The sequence below is a fragment of the Megalobrama amblycephala genome, linkage group LG19 (assembly GCF_018812025.1).
Source record: "Megalobrama amblycephala isolate DHTTF-2021 linkage group LG19, ASM1881202v1, whole genome shotgun sequence".
Taxonomy (NCBI): Eukaryota; Metazoa; Chordata; class Actinopteri; order Cypriniformes; family Xenocyprididae; genus Megalobrama; species Megalobrama amblycephala.
The window spans coordinates 33,130,052-33,151,778 of record NC_063062.1 but is presented as its reverse complement, the minus strand read 5'-3'; the positions used below and the strand labels follow the sequence as shown (position 1 = coordinate 33,151,778).

The 21,727-nt window shown below is 39.5% G+C and overlaps 1 protein-coding gene across 1 annotated transcript in view; it reads left to right on the top strand.

Moving 5' to 3' along the window:
* Window positions 1-16,834, top strand: part of LOC125253933 (piezo-type mechanosensitive ion channel component 2-like) — an 80,355-nt gene extending 63,521 nt beyond the window's left edge. The window contains exons 22-35 of the mRNA XM_048168191.1: window positions 677-823; window positions 1,042-1,242; window positions 3,509-3,713; window positions 5,593-5,694; window positions 5,785-5,950; window positions 7,680-7,923; window positions 8,836-8,932; window positions 10,127-10,286; window positions 10,502-10,591; window positions 10,678-10,775; window positions 11,602-11,711; window positions 12,508-12,625; window positions 14,035-14,103; window positions 16,569-16,834. Coding sequence (XP_048024148.1) covers window positions 677-823; window positions 1,042-1,242; window positions 3,509-3,713; window positions 5,593-5,694; window positions 5,785-5,950; window positions 7,680-7,923; window positions 8,836-8,932; window positions 10,127-10,286; window positions 10,502-10,591; window positions 10,678-10,775; window positions 11,602-11,711; window positions 12,508-12,625; window positions 14,035-14,103; window positions 16,569-16,834 — 2,073 coding nt within the window. The remainder of the gene's footprint in view (window positions 1-676; window positions 824-1,041; window positions 1,243-3,508; window positions 3,714-5,592; window positions 5,695-5,784; window positions 5,951-7,679; window positions 7,924-8,835; window positions 8,933-10,126; window positions 10,287-10,501; window positions 10,592-10,677; window positions 10,776-11,601; window positions 11,712-12,507; window positions 12,626-14,034; window positions 14,104-16,568) is intronic.
* Window positions 16,835-21,727: the final 4,893 nt, after the last annotated feature.

Genomic DNA, 21,727 nt, shown 5'->3' with positions numbered 1-21,727 from the left:
GATAGGGTACAGGGGATCTTTGGGTGGTATCTCTGCATTTTGCAGATGATGTTGTCCTGTGGCTTTATCAGGCTGTCATCTTCTGCACCTCCAAATCCAAGGTCATAGTTCTCAGCTGGAAAAGGTGGATTTCCTGCTTTGGGTATGAGAGTGAGTTGCTTCCTTAAGTAAAGGAGTTTAAGTACCTCTGGGTCTTGTTCACAGGTGTGGGTAGGTCAGAGCATGATATAGACAGGTTTATAGGTGCGGCGGCAGAAGTAATGCGGTCATGTACTAGACCGTCGTGGTGAAGAAAAAGCTAAACCTGAAGGCACCATCACAACTAAAAAGAGGATTGAGACCTTTAAAAGTCCAGGTACAAGTCAATGCAAAGACAGTATTTTTCTAAAAATGGTCAATGAAGAGTGATTGGAGCTCAATTTAGCCTTTAAAGTGCAAAGATTGATGCATTTAATATTAAAATGTACAACATTTTCTTTATAGAGAATGCCCAGTATTCATTTCTGGCTATTTGACTGGCATTGTTAGGGATAGACAGATCATTTTTCATGCACACAGTAACTATTCATATTCCTAATGTTGCCAAAAGTTAAATATGTGATCCATACAATTTTTTGTCCTTTTAAATGTCCAAATTTTTATGTCCAAATTCTTTAACAGTCCAACTTTTCCAAAGGGCCTGTCATCATCTAATGAGAGTTGGACTGCTGGTAACACAGAAGAGCTATTGAGGAACTCAGTTCTGTATGTGGCACCAGTAGATCCAGCGATGTGGGTCGGCGGACTGAGGAAGTGTGAGGATCGCATCCTGCCCTGTCTCTGGGTATTCTGCTAACATTTTTTAAATAATAATGAATTACATTCCTTTTTTCTTTTATTGAATAATAAAAAGATTTATATTGCTCATCTAAATATCAGCAATATGTTATTTAAATACAGAATTTAAATTGGTTATGAATGGTGCTTATTGTTGACTTCAACTGAATTATCTATATATGCACACAGAAGAATAATGTTTTTATTCATTGGTGATTCCAATAGAATCACCTGTTAATTTTAGGCCTCCTTGTGTTTGATGTGACTGTCCATCGCCACCAGTTGCATCACCGTCTTCAAAATGGCCTTAAAGCATCATACAGCAGCACCATATTTCAGGGTGTGACGCATCATTATCTGGACCAAGGCATTCTGCCCTCCCTAAAATATTTTGCTAACTATTTCTTCTACAAATTTGGTTTGGAGGTACGTAAAGTTAGTATACAATACTTGTACATAGCATATATTACATAATAATTACGTTCGAGCCATGTAATGTCTTTTCATGTTGAAATTAGTTTTTGCATTATCTTAGTGTCTGCTCATTATTGTTCAATTCAAACATTCTATTAGAAATAAGCACGTCTTGATTTTGCAGAGTTAGACGCCTTCCTGGGTGAACATATTTAGTTGATCCTGGAACAATATTCCTGTCTGAAAATTTAGTTTTAACCATATCCTTGCCCCTAAACCTAACCTTTATACACTTTATACATTTTGTGTATTCTTTTCTATTCAAAAGTTCTTTTTGTTATATTAAAAATCTACTAGCTTTTTATTAGCCATGTAAATGCATTAAATATGATACAGTAATATTTATAGAGTTAAGAGGACAACACTTAAGTTTCTTGTCAGTGTTCTTTTTTTATTAATTACAGAGCCCAATGTTTCTTGAAGTGAGAAACGTAATAAAAATGTTAAAAGAATGTTGTCTGTGGTACAGTGGGTACGGAAAGTATTCAGACCCCCTTAAATTATTCACTCTTTGTTATATTGCAGCCATTTTCTAAATCATTTAAGTTCATTTTTTTCCTCATTAATGTACACAAAGCCCCATATTGACAGAAAAATACAGAATTGTTGACATTGTTGCAGATTTATTAAAAAAGAAAAACTGAAGTATCACATGGTCCTAAGTATTCAGACCCTTTGCTCAGTATTTAGTAGAAGCACCCTTTTGATCTAATACAGCCATGAGTCTTTTTGGGAAAGATGCAATAAGTTTTTCACACCTGGATTTGGGGATCCTCTGCCATTCCTCCTTGCAGATCCTCTCCAGTTCTGTCAGGTTGGATGGTAAACGTTGGTGGACAGCCATTTTTAGGTCTCTCCAGAGATGCTCAATTGGGTTTAAGTCAGGGCTCTGGCTGGGCCATTCAAGAACAGTCACGGAGTTGTTGTGAAGTCACTCCTTCGTTATTTTAGCTGTGTGCTTAGGGTCATTGTCTTGTTGGAAGGTAAACCTTCGGCCCAGTCTAAGGTCCTGAGCACTCTGGAGAAGGTTTTCGTCCAGGATATCCCTGTACTTGGCCGCATTCATCTTTCCCTCGATTGCAACCAGTCGTCCTGTCCCTGCAGCTGAAAAACACCCCCACAGCATGATGCTGCCACCACCATGCTTCACTGTTGGGACTGTATTGGACAGGTGATGAGCAGTGCCTGGTTTTCTCCCCACACACCGCTTAGAATTAAGGCCAAAAAGTTCTATCTTGGTCTCATCAGACCAGAGAATCTTATTTCTCACCATCTTGGCAAACTCCATGCGGGCTTTCATGTGTCTTGCACTGAGGAGAGGCTTCCGTCGGGCCACTCTGCCATAAAGCCATGACTGGTGGAGGGCTGCAGTGATGGTTGACTTTCTACAACTTTCTCCCATCTCCCGACTGCATCTCTGGAGCTCAGCCACAGTGATCTTTGGGTTCTTCTTTACCTCTCTCATGAAGGCTCTTCTCCCCCGATAGCTCAGTTTGGCCGGACAGCCAGCTCTAGGAAGGGTTCTGGTCATCCCAAACATCTTCCATTTAAGGATTATGGAGGCCACTGTGCTCTTAGGAACCTTAAGTGCAGCAGAAATTTTTTTGTAATCTTGGCCAGATCTGTGCCTTGCCACAATTGTCTCTGAGCTCTTCAGGCAGTTCTTTTGACCTCATGATTCTCATTTGCTCTGACATGCACTGTGAGCTGTAAGGTCTTATATAGACAGGTGTGTGGCTTTCCTAATCAAGTCCAATCAGTATAATCAAACACAGATGGACTCAAATGAAGGTGTAGAACCATTTCAAAGATGATCAGAAGAAATGGACAGCACCTGAGTTAAAAAAAATGAACTTAAATGATTTTAGCAAATGGCTGCAATATAACAAAGAGTGAAAAATTTAAGGGGGTCTGAATACTTTCCATACCCACTGTATATTTTTGAATGGTGCAAATATTCCACAAATTTTGAGATAAGCCACCACATTTTAGGCTGCAAAAATCTGGAAAAAAAAAGTCCCACGAAATCCTGTTGATTTAAACTTGACAGATTCAATATCAATAACTATTTTGAATTCAAATTTTATAGCAAAATAATCATTCAGTATTTTACGCTCCAGCTTTTGCTGAGAATGCAAATCAGATGCTGATGGGGCTTCAAACTAGCATCATCTTTGAAATACATCTACTACATTTTCCACTTTATTTTATGTATCAGGTTTGTTTTGTGGTAGCAGTAAATGTCATTGGCCAACGGATGGATATCTGTGCGCTTCTGCACTCTTTTGCTCTAATGGCTGTTCTGGCGCGTCGTCGTAGGAAGGCCATAGGAGAAGTGTGGCCAAAATACTGCTGCTTCATCGCAAGTTTCATGGTGCTGCAGTACCTGCTGTGCATTGGCCTTCCACCAGCACTCTGCATTGGTCAGTTACTCAACATTACTACTGCAAAGTAGACTCGTAAAAAAGGAATACATATATTTGCAGGTCTGTTGCTGAGGAATTTAATGTTCAGGGAGTTAAATTTACACACAAACAAATGTACAGTATAACGGTATAAATAGCTGTTTCACAACAAAAACATTAGGTTGGGTTACGGATTTAACCCAGCAAGGTTGCTCATGTAACACAAACATCAGCTTATATTAACTAGTTCCTTCCATAATTTAGCTAGTTTTTAATTTTTCTTACTGCTAAAAGTGTCAGATGTGTTAAATGTGTAACTGAGAAACAGACAAAAAGACACATGAGAAGACGTGACTTACTATTTACCAATCTGATGAATAACCTTTGGCTAAGGGTGTTATGAATCATGTACTCTGTCTTGCTCTTGACTTTCATTGCCCTTCTCTTCAGTGTGTAACTCCGCCTCTATGAACTTGTTTCAGTCTGTTCTATACTCTCACTACAGATCACAATGTCATCTTTGAACATCACTCTTCGTGATCTCATCTGTCATCCTTTCCATCACCTTTGCAACCAGGAAAAGGCAGATCCTTGATGCAGTCTGTAATTCCTACTGCACACCTCTCACTGCCCTCATACATGCTGTACTTTTCTGCCACTCGTGAATTGCTTATTCGATACCACAATTCTTCTCTTGGCACCCTGTCATTAACTTTCTCTATGTCTACAAACACATAATGCAACTCTTTCTGGCCTTCTCTATACTTTGTCATCAGCACTGCCAAAGCAAACTTTGGATACTCTGGCATAAACCATATGTAATGGGTCTGGTCAAGATGGGGATTGAACCTGGGTCTCTTGTGTTCAAAGTCAATTAATTTACTGACTGAGCTGACTCCCCAATAGTGAATCCAAGAGCAGAGGTAACAACAGCATAGAGTTGTAGGTATTCAACAAAAGATAATAAAAAAAAGACAAACAAAACAAAGAAGTCAAACTTCCCAAGACAGAGAAAAATAAAATAGATTTGAGGGTCCAAAAACAAAGAATGAAACAGACTTAGCTTTTCAGCAGGCAACAGGTAACAAAGTCTCAAAACTGAACAAAAAGGCATGGCAAAAAACCCACTTATACAGGGCAAAACACAGGTGTCACACATGAAGCTTAATGAGTGGTAGTGTTCAGCAGTTGTCTGGCGAGAGGCGCCACTTGCTGACCAGGAGACTTCTTCTTTCTTCTTCATCTCACATTCCATATCCACTGGTGACATTTATCATCACCCCTTTAATTTCCAGCTCTAAATGCATTATTCTGCCAGACACTTCCTCTCCAATACACTCTTAACATACTCTTCCTACAGGGTTACCCCTACACCATTCCTCTTTCCATAACGTCTTTCAGACTCTTACCTCTACATTCTTAGCCTTCCTTTTTCCGCTGTCTCTTGACATGCCTTCTTCCTCTTCTTCTCCTCCTCCTTTCTCCTTTGTCCAACAGTAGCATAGTTTCCACTGGCACCTTGCTGGTCAACAGTTCTGGTGGCGGTCGTTGGTAACCTGTGCCTCGACTGATCTGGTATGGAAATCTGGTTTATGTTCAGCATTTCATTTGGCACAGGTTTTACACCTGATGCCCTTCCTGACACAACTCTCCCCATTTAATCTGAGCTTGGGACTGACACTGAGAGAGCACCGGCTTGTGCAACCCCAGTGGTAGAACAATATAGAGAAAATTAGATTTAATGATAAAAAATGTCTCTATTAATTAGCTGATGAGTGAAATCATGAGAACATACAAGAATAGGGCCAGGATCATTCTAGAATCAAAAGTAATTTTTTTATAAAGCACAATTTCCAAAAAGCATGTGTCCTAATGAAACACTTCCACTCTCTGCTAGATTATCTCTGGAGGAAGTCATCTCCGGCTTTGAGCTCTAATCTGATAAAGTGGCTGTATCTACCAGACTACGCCATGAGACCCAACGCCACCTTCATCCTTTGTGATTAACTTCATCACACCTCATTTAATAAGCTTTTCTTCCAAGAGAAATGTGTGTATCACTCTAATTTTCTCATTTCTTTTCGATCAGATGACTGCATGCTGTTGTTGGTAGCGTCTCTGCAGTGGCAGGTCTTTGAGGATGAAAATCAGGCTTGCGTGAGACTCCTGGCAGGAGAGAATGTGGAGATCAGTCGAAATCTGGATCCTCAAGCCCTCAACCAGTACACTCCAGTCAACAACTACCTTCATTGCCGGTATTTGTTGGTTTTCCATTAGTGTACATTTTTCTCAACAAAACAATGTATTTTAAACAATGTATACTGTAATTGGTCCTTAGCAAAGTATAAGATAATACAATTTTAAAAGCTTAATAAAACTGTTGTATGTGTTAAAGGTGCTACAGAGGATGTTTTGTTTTATACATTTTTGCAATATTACTTGAAACTGTCTTTACTAACTGATAAAAGACTATTTATTAGGTGCACTGAAAGGAATAATATCAATATACATCATCCGCACATGAGGTAGGGCCTTAAAAACATCAGCCAATCATCGCATAAACGATTGGCCCTCTGGCTTGTCAATCACTGCCATTATGTTCCTTGTGAGAGACGAGTGCGGCTGCGCTCTCCAGTAACTGTCCACAGGCGCCACATGCAATGTTTTTGTCAGGAGTAACAACTGCAGATTATGAGTTACCTGCGGTGAGTCCGACATAATGAATCCACTAACACGACACAGCGAATGCCGGTGGTAAACACTCATGTTCCAATACTCGTGCACGAGTTTTGGGAGGCGTTCCCTCGAAATGAGCTGTGAAGGAGGGGGGTTGTTCTTACGCATGCACTCATTTAAAAAACTCAGTAACAGTCTTTGGTTTCTCAGTCATCGAAAACATCCTCTGTAGCACCTTTAATAACTCATTAGTTACGGTTTTTGACAGTTGCTTACAATTTCTGAAAATGTGGCTTCTTTTCTCTAAACTCTACACACACCGAGTTGACCACGTTCCAGTACACAGGTCGAAAAAAACTAAGATGGACTTGTTCAGGCAAACCTTTGTTGTGCTTGCTCTTTCTGAATACAAACACATAAATAGCGGTATTTTGCACAGACAATGCCAAAGAGTCATGCCCACAAATAGAGGTTGGATAGTACTGTGTACACCATTGAGTTTGAGACACAGTGCTAATGAAGTATATATTATTACTGTTTCACTACGGTTGATGCACTGAGCAGCCATATTGGGATTTGAGGTCAGGGTTGTTGCAGTTCCCCTGAGTTTCCATATCACTATTCTGACTTGAGGAGGCATTCCAGTTAAAAGTTTCTACTGGGAACTAGGAATTTTCCACTTCAGAGGACAGATGGAATGCATTCAAATGTTGTTGTTTGTGTGTTTTTTTTTTTTTGTGTTTTTTTTTTTTTTGCATCATAACTATTTCATAATTATTTGTAAGTGTTTTCACTAGCTGTAGTCTGTATTTATCAAGTTTGATGTTTGACTGTCTGCAGTTTATGTAGAACAAAATATAAATTTCTTTTCAAGTAATGTTAATAACATACCTTATTTTACCCAGAAATCAAAAGCCACCATTGTAAAAATGCAAAAATACATTTGGTGCAAAGATGGGTAAACAGGGTGAAATTAAAGGAATATGGATGGGTATGTAAGACAGACAGTAAATGACAGTTGTCAATGTGCGGAATAAAGACAAACAAGTAACCAATGGAAGCAGTGGAGTTTCACAATGACTGAATTGATGCTTAGAATGTGACTTTCATTTGTCCTTTTGTAGCTTAACCTAGAACTTTCAACATGTAACATTACAAAAAGAAGAAGAAAACAAAATTGAGGTTTTCAGTTTGTGCAAAATGCAATGCCATTTATTGCTTTGTTTTAGCCTAAAAGCTAATGTAAATACATGTTGTGTTATATGTACAATGTTGTGATGTGTTATGCTTTTATGTGTGTGCCTTCAGGTCGTACCTGGACATGGTGAAGCTGTTTGTGTTTAGTTATTTTTTCTGGCTGGTTTTATGTCTCATCTTCATCACTGGAACCACAAGAATTAACATCTTTTGTCTGGGTTATCTGATGGCCTGTTTCTACTTCATGCTGTTTGGAGGCACGTTACTGCTGCAGCCAGTGCAGTATGTGCTCAGACTGTGGGACTGTCTCATAGCGTACACCTGCGTGGTCATCAGCCTCAAGAACATGCTCTCAGTAAGTGTTCTGTCACGCCCCATGGGATGATACTGTGACCAAGAGAGTTTGACAAGTATAAACATACTGTGCCACTTTGGGAATTTCACACAGGGAAATTCTGTCATTTCTACCATTTAAAGGCAATTTTTACAAGGTCAACACAAAGGATTCAGAAATGTAGTTTTAGATTATAAAGTCTTATTAAATTCCATGCATAGATAAAACCAGATTAATGAATAGAAATAGTTTTATTAAATACCAAACACACTACAGCGGATGTAAAAAGTCTACGCACCTTTAGGAACAGAAAGTCAAATGGAGAATAATTACCGTACTTCTGTCCATAACATAGTGGACTTCACTTCGACTTTGTAATCGATACGATCTCGAGCAGCTGCATTTTGGACTAATTGTAGCTTGTTTATTGAGGATGCAGGACAACTAGTCTAGAGGTCATGAATGCATGAACTAACTTTTCTGCATCAGAAACAGGTAACATATCCCATAGCTTGGTGATGTTTTGGAAGAAGGCTGTTTTGTAACATATGAAATATGATTTTCGAAAGACAAGTTGCTGTCTAATATAACACCCAGGTCTTTAACTGTAGAGGATGGAGTAACAGAACATCCTTCTAGATGCAGATTATATTCTAAGAGATTCTTTTTACAGGTTTTTGATCCAATAAGTAATACCTCTATTTTATCTTAATTTAATAGAAGAAAATTACAGGTCATGTTTATATCTTATATCACACTCTGTCAACTTGGATAATTTAGAAATCTGGTCTTGAAATATTTAATGGAATATCATCCCATAACAGTAGAAACTAATCTTATGTTTTCTAATGTTACCTAGGGGCATGTATACTGAAAATAGTTGGTATTCCTCTGAAATACAACTACTTATTGTGTTTATGTGTGTGTGATCAGCTTGGCTCTTGTGCTTATCTGGAGAGTCTACAAAAGCACGGCTGTTGGCTCATTCAAGCATTTAGCATGTTCTGCACCATCAAAGGCTACACGTTACGTAAGTAATGTCATGGAAAAGGATTCCAAATATATCATTAGTACACCACTGGAAATGTCATATTTCATTATATTTTCAAATCTTTTATCACTGCAAAGTTTTGGGAGTGACAACTGCATTTATTAATGCACACCTGAGGTGTAATGGCAGTTCTGCTTCACATTGTGGCCACATTACCACCTCAGCTGTACATACATTTTCAATAATTCAATGATTCGTCATCAGTAATTCATTGCATATGTATAATAAATACAGGAACCACGATGGATGACAAAACTATATACCAATGTATTGGCATTTCATGGCTGTTAATGAGAAACACAGATGCCAGTTTAACTGCAAAAAATGCTGTTCTTACTTAGAGTTTTTGTCTTGTTTCTAGTCAAAATATCTTAAAGTTCTTAAATCAAGTAACATTTTCTTGTTTTCAGAAAAAATAAGTCAAAATTAAGCGAGTTTTTCCTTAAAACAAGCAAAAAAATCTGCCAATGGGGTAAGCAAAATAATCTTATAACAAACCAAAAATAAGCTTTATAATCTTGTTTTCAGTTTGGATCAAGATTATTTTGCTTACCCCACTGGCAGATTGTTTTGCTTGTTTTAAGGTTATTTTGCTATTTTAATTATTTTGCTTAATTCTAAGTAAGAACAGCATAGTGTAAGCTATTGTTCCCAAAACTAACATTAGTTACTGGAGTCCTGTTATTGTCTGGAAATGGTTTGTAAACTGTTGTTTGTGTTCATTAAGCTAGTGCTTTTAATTGTTTTTTTCTTGTAAACTGTAAAAAATAACCGAAGACTTCATACTATCCTTAAGTTCTAGCGACTTATAACCTTTACAAACAAGCAGTAATGAATCTCAATACAGCTTTTCATTACAATATAAGGTTCTGTGATTTATTTACTCTGTTTATTTATTTTGGCTGGCTATTGGTTGTGTGTGTATATATAGCACAGTATATAAAAAGTCATTTTCAGAAAGTGTAAATCTACATTAAATGTACTGCAGGTTAATGTTGGAGATTTAATTTTCAAGAAGAGAAGAGATTCTGCAGCAGAGATTAGAATTAGATCCGTTCTAAAATCTTAAACTTAGCATAATGGGAAAGCAGTTGACCAGAGGCATTACAGAGGTTCAGTGACAGACCTCAATCAGATTTGTGTTATATCATTAACATGAATGTGTTTGTATAGCCAAGCCTGACAATCAGTGTGAATTGCCGGAGGGTGAAGCTGGTATCGTCTGGGATGCGATCTGTTTCACTGTGCTGTTGGCTCAGAGGAGAGTTTTCCTCAGCTACTACTTCCTCTACGTCGTGTCTGACCTTCAGACATCTAAGATCCTTGCTTCAAGGTGAGAAAGGAGCGTACAACATGGGTGTATTGACAACATCTAACCCTTAAACATATCACATATTTTATCATTATTATATACCCATAAACATTACCATGTATTTCAAGTACACATAAAAATGATTACAAAAAAAAAAGTCAAAATGCAGTACCAAAGTAGTCCTACATAATAATAACTTAACATCTAGGGTTATTCTAATATTTCTTTATTTTAAGAGGTGCAGAGTTGTTTGAAGCCAAAGTGAAGAAACAGGTGGCAGCAAGATTGGAGATGGAGCTAAAATCTGTGGAGATTCTGAAGAAACAGTATGGAGACCTTTTTTTGTTAATGATTAATGAAATATGTCAATATTGTATATTAGTTTAAAGCTGGTTTCATTCTTGTCCCACAGAATGGAGAAAATCAAGTCAAAACAGAAGAATGCTCCTCATGAGCAAGATACATCATCTGCTGTTCATCCTGAATCCTCACATTTCCCAAAGCGGAATGGTATTTTGAACAGATATTTTAATATTATTTAGTTGTGATGAAATCCACATGTCAGTATGAACCATAAGTTAATTTATCTTCTCACTGGTGCTTATTTAATCTGCCAGACCATATCACAATATCACCAAACTTCAGAATAAAATTTAATGAACATCATATAATAAAGTGTCAGACTGTCCTCCAAAAAAAAAAAAAAAAAATAGGTCGTATATAGGTCGTTTTTCAAGCACCTTATTATGACCTGTATTTACATTTTAAAGTCATGCGCCCTCTAGCTGGCGTAAAAATAATGACAGTGTCGTGTTACGTCTGTCGTCATGATGTATGATTGTCGTTACCAATCAAAATGTGTGTTCATTTAAATGCAATGCGTGCACTTTTTACACCATTTGTCTTATTTCCATTTAGCAAAACTAATTTTTTTATTAACGACTACACCTACCCCACCCCTAAACCTAACCTTAGTGATTTATAGTGGATATATACTTTATGAGCACATGCGTTCCCTGGGATTGAACCCACGATCACATGATCACATGATTGCATATTGTTATATATTGTAATGCTCTGCCAGTTGAGCTACGCGAAACCCAAAATATGACGCAGATAAAAGGGAACAATGCATTGAAATGAAAGTGTCCTGTTGTTGATAGGGAACTCTCGCAACTTTAGTAAACGCTCCTATGGGTCGTATTTCAGGGAAGTAACAAACGACCTATATAGGCGTATTGTCTGGAGAACATGTTGTAAAATGTGACTGTGATCTCTTTAATGTGAAGAGCTTACTGAGATGTCTCTGTGTGTGTGTGTCTGATTGTATGTTCAGATGGGGACTGCGGCTATGATTTGTTTGAAACTGACAGTGAGGAAGAGGAAGAGGATGTGAAGGACAGGACACAGGAAAACATTTTACCTAAGAAGAAAACTGCTTTTCAGGTACAGAGAGAGAGAGAGAGGAATGCAAAACACAATTTATAGATATGAATTCATATATTTTGCAGTGAGTACATTTAACACCATTATAGGGATTCTCACACATGGCACCAAATATATTTTGTGATTTGGTCACTCGTCACTTAAGGTAAGTGTGAGAGTGTCAGATGACTCTTTCATTGTTTAATTGCAGGGCACCAGGCAAAGAGAGTAAAGACAATCCAGGAAGATTGTTAAATTCAAATTATATAAATTGAAGGGAGATTGTCATCTGACCAATCTGAAGGATTTGTGAGATATCTGTAACTTGTAGAGCCTCAAGCTGCATTATCAACAAGCACAGCCACAGGAACATATTGTATCAGGGGGCGGGGCTCGATGTTGCAGGGCGGTTCCTGCGGTCACAAGTGTAATAAAAGTGGGGGAAACTGAATAGGAAGGACTGTCTCAGTTTATGTACTGATGGGGCCGCTAACATTTAATGTAAATTAAAAAATCATATACTAATAATATACAACAATGCCAAGGTCTCTGGAAAGATTTGGTTAAGTGATACTTATGTTCCACGTGCTCGAGTGAGCAGTCCGGTGGTCGTGCTGGGTACTTTTTTTTTTGTAATGAGGGGGTGATCCTAAATCCATTATGTTTTGCACAGGTGTCTTTAAGTATCATCAACAATGTTAAAACATTTAATTGTAACTGCATGTGTGCATTAAATAATTAACTCGTAAGAGCCTTTGTACAGTGGACCAATACAGAAGCAAATACAGCGACTGGTCATTTTCTTTTGCACCAACAGTTGGCATATGAGGCTTGGACGGCAGGCTCCAAGGCAGCCCTGAGAGACCATGAACGTCAAGAGGAAGAAGAGCAAGAAGAGCAAAGGAAAGCCAATAGAAAATTGCACAGACAAGAGGGTACAGTTTCTGAATTATGTTTGCATGAAATATCAAGCTTGTGCTTGACTTGTGTAATTATTAGTTCACTTCCATAAGTCTATTAAGGTTTACTCTGTGACTTAAATATTCTGTCTAACCATCTGCTTATTTAATCTCATTGAGCAATTGTTTGACACAGTGCATACATTCAAGATCTCTCGATCTCTCTGATTTTTGATTTAAAACATATAGAAAAAATGTGTATTACAGAATCTTCCTATCTTACAGTAAGTCTTAAGTTAATTACTAACAGATTGAGTTAAGGACCTAGCAGCTTGTGCTATTTAGAGTTTTGTAACAGAACTTTGTATTAAGAAGAGGATCTATGACTTCTGGAAGCCTCTTTTTAAGTAGCAAAGAATGACTGGAATTGTTCCTCAGGGGGTCTACAGTGCTCTATCTGATCCAATACTGTAGCAGATGGTGGCATGGTTATACTTTTCTCTTTAATAGTATCAATCTTGTAAGTAAAGATATTCATAAAGTCATTGCTGCTGTGCTGTTGGGAAATGTCTGAACTTGTTGAAGCTTTATTTCTTGGTAATTTAGCCACTGTATCAAATAAATACCTAGGGGTGTTTTTGTTTTCTTCTAAAAGAGTTGAATAGTAAGCAGATCTAGCAGTTTTTCAGGCCTTTTTAGGCAGAAACACTATCCTTCCATGCATTGCAAAATACCTCTAGTTTTGATTTCTTCCAACAGGGGTGTCCACACTCGGTCCTGAAGGGCCACTGTACTGCAGAGTTTAGCTCCAACTTGCCTCAACACACCTGCTGGGAAGTTTCTATGCCTAGTAAGACCTTGATTAGCTGGTTCAGCAGTGTTTATTTGGGGTTGGAGCTGAACTCTGCAGGACAGTGAACCTCCAGACACCCCTGGTCTATAGTTTTTGTTGCAAAATATGCTGAGGAGTTGAGACAAATCATGACTATTATTTATAAAGCAATCTTTAGTGGTAGAAGTGATAGTTCTACCATATTTGTAACAAGGAGTTGGTTTTGCAGCTTTGGCTAAATGGAGCTGCTGCGTCGCTTTTCTGCAGAATTTCAACATCACCAACATCGATTCCATGTGAAAATATTAAATCTAAAGTATGATTACGACTATGAATGGGTCCTGACACATGCTGTCTAACTCCAGTAGAATTTAACATTAAGTATTAATAGACAAAACATATTACTTTAGATTTAAATAACTTTAGTATTTGTATCAATACTAGGTGCATGCTGGTGAGACTTTTAAAAGTATAAGGCCATCCTCACCACCTAATAAATTTATATTATTAAACAAAACAATCTACTTTAAATAATATGGGAGTAGTGAAAAGCAGATTTAAGGTGTGCCTTTAACCCTGTTTTACCCAAGTGGTTTTCACTGTTATATCGTAGCCTTGGAGAAAGAGGAGTCTGATGAGGAGCAGCAAGAGGAGTTCAGTCAGAATGAAGAGGAAGAAAAAGGTAAACCTGCTGACAAATGTAACATCCTTCTATATTAATTACAGACCATTAAGGGGAACTTGAATTTTCTTTTACTAAACAGTAACCACAGCACCTGAGTTAACACACCTGAGGTGAAATACCTCAACTCCATTTGCAAATGCTCCCCCAGATTCAACCAATCAGAATATAAAGAGATTACTGTTCAAAATGGGTAGACTTCTAAATCACTCTTGTATAACATATTAACACTGTAATCACAATGTCAATGCCATGATGCTATTACAGTAAATGTTGTAGCGAAAATTAACTCAAAGGGGAAATATTAATAATTATTCATAACTCATTATGATTATTAATTATGATTAATTATGAATATGCAAATCCGTTAATCAGATTAACTGGACGTAGCTATATTAAAATTAACATTACAATCAGTTAACCTGTTCGTCCAGTGAACGCTCAGTGTTGATTGTTTATTAATTCTAAGAAATGTCAATTTCCAAGTTATGGAAAAATAATATTTCTTATTGTACTGTACTACTCACGTAGTCCGGATCTATCACTTAAGAGGCAATTCATTAGCAGACGGAGTCAGAACCAAACGTGTATTGTGCACAATCTTTATTAACTAACTCACAAACACATAACTAAACTAACAACACATAACATAACATACATAAAGGGTCACACACACACACACACACACACACACACGCAAGTCAGAATGAGTAATGATAGTGTTGAACCGGAAGAGATGCTGTTACTAGAGCTACATGAAATGTCAAAGGCAATCTGGAAAGGACTCATCAGTTTCTTTTAGCAATAGCAAAGGTAAAGTCTTTACAAATCAATACTAAATCGCTGTTTAGCATTAAAATGTACGATACTTGCAAGATGCCTTTAGGCTGAAGAGCGTCGGATCTGCAGGTTGAGGATAACTCTTGAAGTTATCATCTGAAGTTGTTGCCAGTCTTTTGGGTGATGAGCACATGGCTGGGTGTTGTAGGCCAGGGGCCTACCAGCCTTGCGGCCGGGCCTAGAGAGGCCGGCCGCAAGGAGATTTGTTCGGTCCAGAAGCAAGGAAGAAGAAGAGAGGGAGTGGCACTGTTCGCTGGTTTTTAACCTCTGGTCAAAGTCACACCTCTCAGTTGTTGACCGGACCAATGAAGATGTTGTAATTCTGGGTGGCAACACCCCTCCTGTCAGGGCTTTTACAACCCAGAAAGATTAACAAGCTGAGTTCTTGAATCAGAACTATTAAATATTCTTTTAATACTGATGTGTTGCACAGGTATGGATGTACCGCATACACAAACATTTAAATCTTCCCGCTACGAACGTATAGACACTAAACATGGCATGATTGAAGTTACCGTGCAGGTCATAACATTTAACAATCATCAAACATGTAAATACAATGAGTACAATACAACATCAGTAATAATGGATACCATTTCCTGAGAAGGAATCATTTATAGCACAGTCTGTCTATACATTAATGCCATAGAGTCTGTGTTCTGTGTGGAAAATGCAGGGAAGATGCAGATTTTCTGTGTCTCTACTCTGTTCTCCATGCGGCAACCACATTCCTCAGCGCAATAAACTTGTAACTGAAAACTTCCCGGGGATGGGGACAGACTCCAGAGTGAGCTTAAAACTATTGGTTAACTAACCAATAATTGTGTCTGATTTGCCTCAGTCATTACATAATTCCCCCCCTTTCGCTCGTTGTTGTCTCTCTTATGGCAACAGTGAGCGACATTGAAGGTGCAGAAAGATCAGACACATCACTGACACACAAGGTTGGAAGGCTGTGATGGGCCCTGGTTGTATGTGTCTCCTGGAGTGGTGGTCGTTGATGCAGACCGTGGGCAAGCTAAGTTCTCTGAGCTGGTGCTGCAGGAATCAACGCATCCAGTGCCTTGACGGTGTGTCACCTGTCACCCTAAAGTCAGTTAGTGCGGGCGAGACGTTTGCTGGTGGCAAGGTTCAGGGCTTTGAGCTTGCTCAGCAGGTGTCGAGGTTGCAGGTGCCATGACAGTGTCACCTGTCATTCGGACACCCATGAAGCAGGTGGTTGCAGGAAGAGTTTATGGGATTTGTAGTGTGAAGAGTGTTTCAGACTGACCTAGGGTTGATGACAGAAGCATTTGTTACCTCTGCTCTCAGTCCAAAGGAGTCTGAAGTTTGCTGTGTCCCTCTGCTCTGGTGGCGGCGCCGACTTGAGCAGGTCTGAGTTGTCTTGTGTGAGTGGTCAGAAGCTTGTGCTTCTGAGTACTTCTCAAGTAAGTACTGTTCATGGGGCTCCTTACTAGCGTTAGAAGCTCCTACAGGTTCGATGCAGGCATGTCCAGTCGCCCTTGTGCTACCTGCTGTTGGAGATCATGCGGTGTCTGCAGGAAGAGGATGTTTCCATCCATGGCTTCTCCCTGTGGTAGGTCTGGTGCCTGGGTCTGTCTGAATTAATCCTTCTCCTTCTGTAGCTTTAGAGGATTTCAGGAAATTGGCTGATGAGGTGTCAAGCAGAAGGCTTTGGCTCCCCTCTCTGTACCTCTGTGCTTGGCTGGGGGAGGTTCTTCTGCTGCAGGCAAGAGAGTCTCAGTTCTCTTTGGGCCATGTCAAGTTCATCTTTGGTGTTGTCCAGCTGCTGGGTCAGAGCTTCAGTCCCAGGTCTGGACACATCCAGAGGACGTTCACAGGTCCTGATCCTGTCATCTTTGTCCTAGAGTTCAGAATTTGCTATTTTTAACAGTGACTATTTGTGACAGAGTTCTTTTACCAAATCCTCTCTGGCTGCCTTTTCCAGCTGCTCTCGTTGTCAGAGCCTTTGAGGTTTTGTGGATTTTCTTCTGTGCCTCTATTCTGTCAGGGTCTGTCCTGAGCCTCCATCTCTAGCTGGTCTATGTGGCTTTTAGCATGCATTAGCTCCTTGTGAGTCTCTGTGATCTGGAGTTGGAGGGTGTTCACCTCCTGTTTCAAACCAGTGAGGTTGTGGGCCAGGAAGAAGTTGACTTCAGTCAGATCATCGTGATCATACCCCTGGTTTGAGTCATCTGCCTTTACTTCTCTTCCATCTTTGTCCAGTTGCTTTTGGCTCTGATGCTGTAAGGGATCAGCAGCCCTGGTTAGGAGGGTGTTCCTCACCACACCTAGCCAGTCCTTTCGGTCTGCCATCTGGGCAGTTAGGCTGAGCATCTGCAACATTTAGGCACGCTTGTGGTGAGAGTAAGGGCAAGAGACTACTGCACGATCAAACAGAATTTAGGGCTAAAGGCACAGTGAGCAGCCAGGTGTATAAAGCTAGGTTTAATAAATGACTTAAGATGGTTCTTAATGTCAAATTATTTATCAGAACGTACTGATGGCTCACAACGGGCTCGACCTCTGAACGAATGGAAGAGAGAAAGGGAGAGGAGGAGGAGAGCTTCCCATTGGATTGTGTTCATTAGTGGTGCTCAAAATTATGCCATAGCAATCGTTCAGATTACTTTTGTAACTGGCTCATAAAATTGAAACAACTGTTGTAAATTAACAAAATCAAGAAGGAAAGTATGTCTAGTTGCTTGTGGTTATATTGGGAAATTAAACCACACAAGAAAAAAAGGAAGATGTAAGTAAATCACAAAGATGAAAGAAATAATACTAGTAAAAATTAATAGCTGACTGCTATTATAATTAAAATCAATAAAAAGATTTAAAGAAGTGACTAAAACAGCAGAATGGGTTTAGATCAGTTCACACTGCACACACACAAGCTGTAGTTAAAGGCTTCACATAAATGATGCTAACCGCTAACTGTAGAAGCTATTAGTTAGCTTAGCCTGAGCGGAAGGGTTGCTAGGTGGGGTTAGCTTAGCCACCTAGCCTGGTTTGTTTACACCATGGCATCACAAGGTGATGAGTTAGCACTTCCTGTGACAAGTCGTTGTCATGGGAACCAATGCACACCACAGCAATTCAAACAGTTCATGAAGACGGTCTGCTCATTTCAAACTAGTTACGTACAGAGTTAAAATGTGACGCTTATACTTTCAGATTTTCAAAAACTTGATATTACATTTAGTAAAATGCAAATATGTTTTGGCATTTGCAAATTTTACTCATGTAAACTCTTCTCTCTACTTTAAACAACGTCTTGTACTTGTTTAAAGGGTAATTACACAGTTTGCTGTAAGTCCAAGCTTGTTTAAGCATATATAGTTAAGTCCGTCTTGTGCAGGTATACTGATATTCCTTTCAGCGAGTGAAACACAGTTTTGGTCAAGAGGTAGCTATGCTTGTAGATGCAGCCAAAGTTTAGATGAATGACATCAATCTTAACTATAAAAGGGGAGCATTACCCAAATCTACATTTATATAACGCTGTACTGAGATTCATTCATCAGAAACAGGTTAAGCAATACTGCAATTGGTATTTCTCCAACCAAAGCAGAATAATCAATTCTGGTACAGTTTACATGCCGCTGAGTTGAGATTCCTTCGTCAACACAGGCTTACGCTCTAATACTGAGATTAGGATTTCTTCGCTAAAATCAGATTAACTTTACACTGATACCATTTGAACATATGCTAAAATGTCTTAAGACTCTTTCTGTTACGGCAGAGGTGTCACTTCAAGCTATAGTTTTATCTGCATCTAACAAGCCAGCACCATCGATCTACATGCGAATCAACGTTGTCAAACGTCATGTCGGAATTATCAATTATTAAACACACTTGGACGATGGTTTAAGCGAGTGGCGTTAGGCCATGCTGGCTTAACCGGCTCAACCTAGTGTCATATTTCAAAATAGCTCGTCGTGGATAGTCATGAGCATTTGAGATTTACACATTCACACAAGGTTTCCTTCCACTCCTACTGCAGACTCCTGCATTTCTGCGAACACACATTTTCATCTACTTTAAAAGCTTTATGCCCTATGCTGCCTAGGAACCTTTGTAGAAGCTATGGGTAAAGCACTGCGTTTGCAGTTCAAAGTCATTGGGGTCTTGAGAACCCCCTGCTGAGGGGCCTTGTGTGTTACAGGCCTTCTGTGTCAGGTCACATGAGTGGTACTGTGTGAGGGCAGGTTGTGCTGTCCAAAGGGGTGACTAGCTGTTGTAGGAGGCAAAGGTCCTGTTGGTGTCCTCCATTCATTCCAGGTTTGTCTGAGTCGGTGGCAGTAACCTTGGGACTTTCAGATCTGCCCTGCATGGTGTCGGGGTAGCACTCAATCTGCATTCAGGCTTCTGGGTCTGAGAAATCCTTTATGCAGACTGGCTTCAGCTGCTGATAGTCTAATTGGAGTTTTTCTGGCTGTTAAGTCAAAACTCATAGTGAATCTGGTGGGGTGTGATCCAGAACAGAGAGCCTGTCTTGGTGGATCACACCAGTCAGGGACTTTGGAACGAAAGAGAATGTCTATTATGTTGGCATTGCTGTGGTCTCCTAAGCTGCAGGCTCTGGCCCCTCCCCCCTTTGTGAAGGGTTGGGGGAGCTCTCGCTGCTGCTGCTGCAAAGTCCATCAGGTTGCAAGTTCCTTGTGTGGTCCATTCTTAGTTGTTCGGGCTGTTTCAGTTCTTTTCGGACCACAATGTGTTTGTTTCTCACGCTGCTGAATTGTGGAGTCAGTGTTTGACTTTCAGTTCTGCATGCGGGTGGCCTTCAAGGGCCTTAGCTTTAGTGTCTCTTTAAATTCAAACCTTACGTTCCTTACGTTCTTTAACTGGCAAAGTTCAACAGCTGTCAGAGCCTCCTGAGGACTGGTGACCTCCCTCAATTGCTCTGCTCTGTCATGGTTCTTGCATCTGTCCTGTGTCTTCTCATGCTGAGTGGGTTGGTTCTCTGTGGAACTCAGTGACTTGCAGCGTTCGTTCAATTACCTCCTGTTGGAAGCCCGTATGAGCATGGGCTAAGGAGAGGATGAAGCTCTTTGTGGCTCAGGTCAGGTGTCACGTGTGTGCTGGTGCTGCCGATCTCGCTGTCCCTTGCTCTGCGGTTGCAGGTTGTTGACTGCTTTAGCTGAAGGGCAACCATCACATTGTTCCGCTGGGTCTCCAGGGGGTCCTGGATGGCAGGGCTGGATGTACTGGGCAGACAGGCACACTTATGGGGACATGAGAGAAAGAGATAGCACAGGCAAATGCAAGTTCGTACAGCTATGTGGGCCGTATAGGGAGTGACTAGCTGAAGTGGGGGAAGCCAGCATGAGACTAAGGTGTTTAACTATCTTGGATGACAGCTGTAAGCTGTGTTGACTGATGACGGGGCTGGTACACGTCATTAAACTATTACTCAGAGTACAGATGATTCCTTTCCAGAAATTATCACCATAAGGTAAAAGAATAGAACAAACTGGTAGAGGGAGAGAGAGAGAAAAAAATGAAATAAGAAAAGGGAAAGGAAGGAAAGAGGTTTTTTTTACCCATTTAGTCTTGCTAGGAGATATGGTTAAGCAGGTGTCACTGGTTCAAGTGATGACCTAATCTCTAGACTAACAGAGAAAGACCAGATGCCTTGAGGTCGAAAGGAGAAGAAACAACTGGAAGAGTTTCTAGTCCTTTCCGGAGCCCCAAGTGCACTGGACGGTGGCCGTACTTCATGTACTCAGCACTAAGGAGTGAGGAGGGGGAGCTGAGAGATAGGTGTTAGCGTAGTAATAACCTATAACTCATTATGCCTCATTAAGGAAACAACAGTTTCTAGAACTACTGTAATCCTATAGATAAAGGGAAGAGGGTGATAGTAGAATAACACAAAAAAATAAAAAATAAAAATAAAATAAAAACAGAAGGTCCCTTTAGACCTAGGGAATGTGAATACCCAGGTTGATTTAATTAAATGCTAAGTTTAATTAAATCCAACTTGGCCAAACAGAGATATAGAAAGAAAGTGAAGGAAATAAAATGACACGTAGAGGAGGAATGAAGTTGAACAAAATAAAATTAGAATTTCCTAGTAGATTTAGAAATCTAAAAGGAAAGTTAAACAGACAAAATTGATTTAATTAAATTTTCAAATTTTAACCAAATTCAACTTGGCTGCATAGGGATAGTCAGGTGAACAAAGTATTAGCATGAAGTAGAGATAGGCAACTAAACAAATTGATTTAATTAAATTTTAAATTTAATTTAAATTCAACTTGACTGAATAGAGGTACTCAGACTTGACAACGTGAGTGCCGCCACATACGCACACACACGCGCACACATACAAACGGTTTAAACCAGAGATGGGTGCCTTTTGAGGCATGCCTTGTGAAGCTTTGGAACTCAAATGAATCGTTTGTGTTGCATCAGTGATTCGGAGCGTGTGTCAAACTGCCACAGTCACGTGATTTCAGTAAACAAGGCTTTGTGATGCGTCCTAGCAGTTTCAAAGTGTTTCAATAAGCGCTACAGTTTACTGAAATATCATGTCTTGACAGAAACCTCAGGTTTAAGGATATTAGATGATTCATTGATCACATTTAATTGATAACATTTGTGAATGGTTTATTAAAGATGTCTCATATTCGCTATTCGTATTCATGTGTCTCTAGTATTCACTACGCTTACTGTTCTGACTCGCAAAGGGGCGCTTTGAGCGGTTCGAACAGTGAATCGTTTGTGACGCAATTGATTCATTTGATTCGGAGCTTCACAACGCATTGTGTTCCCATCA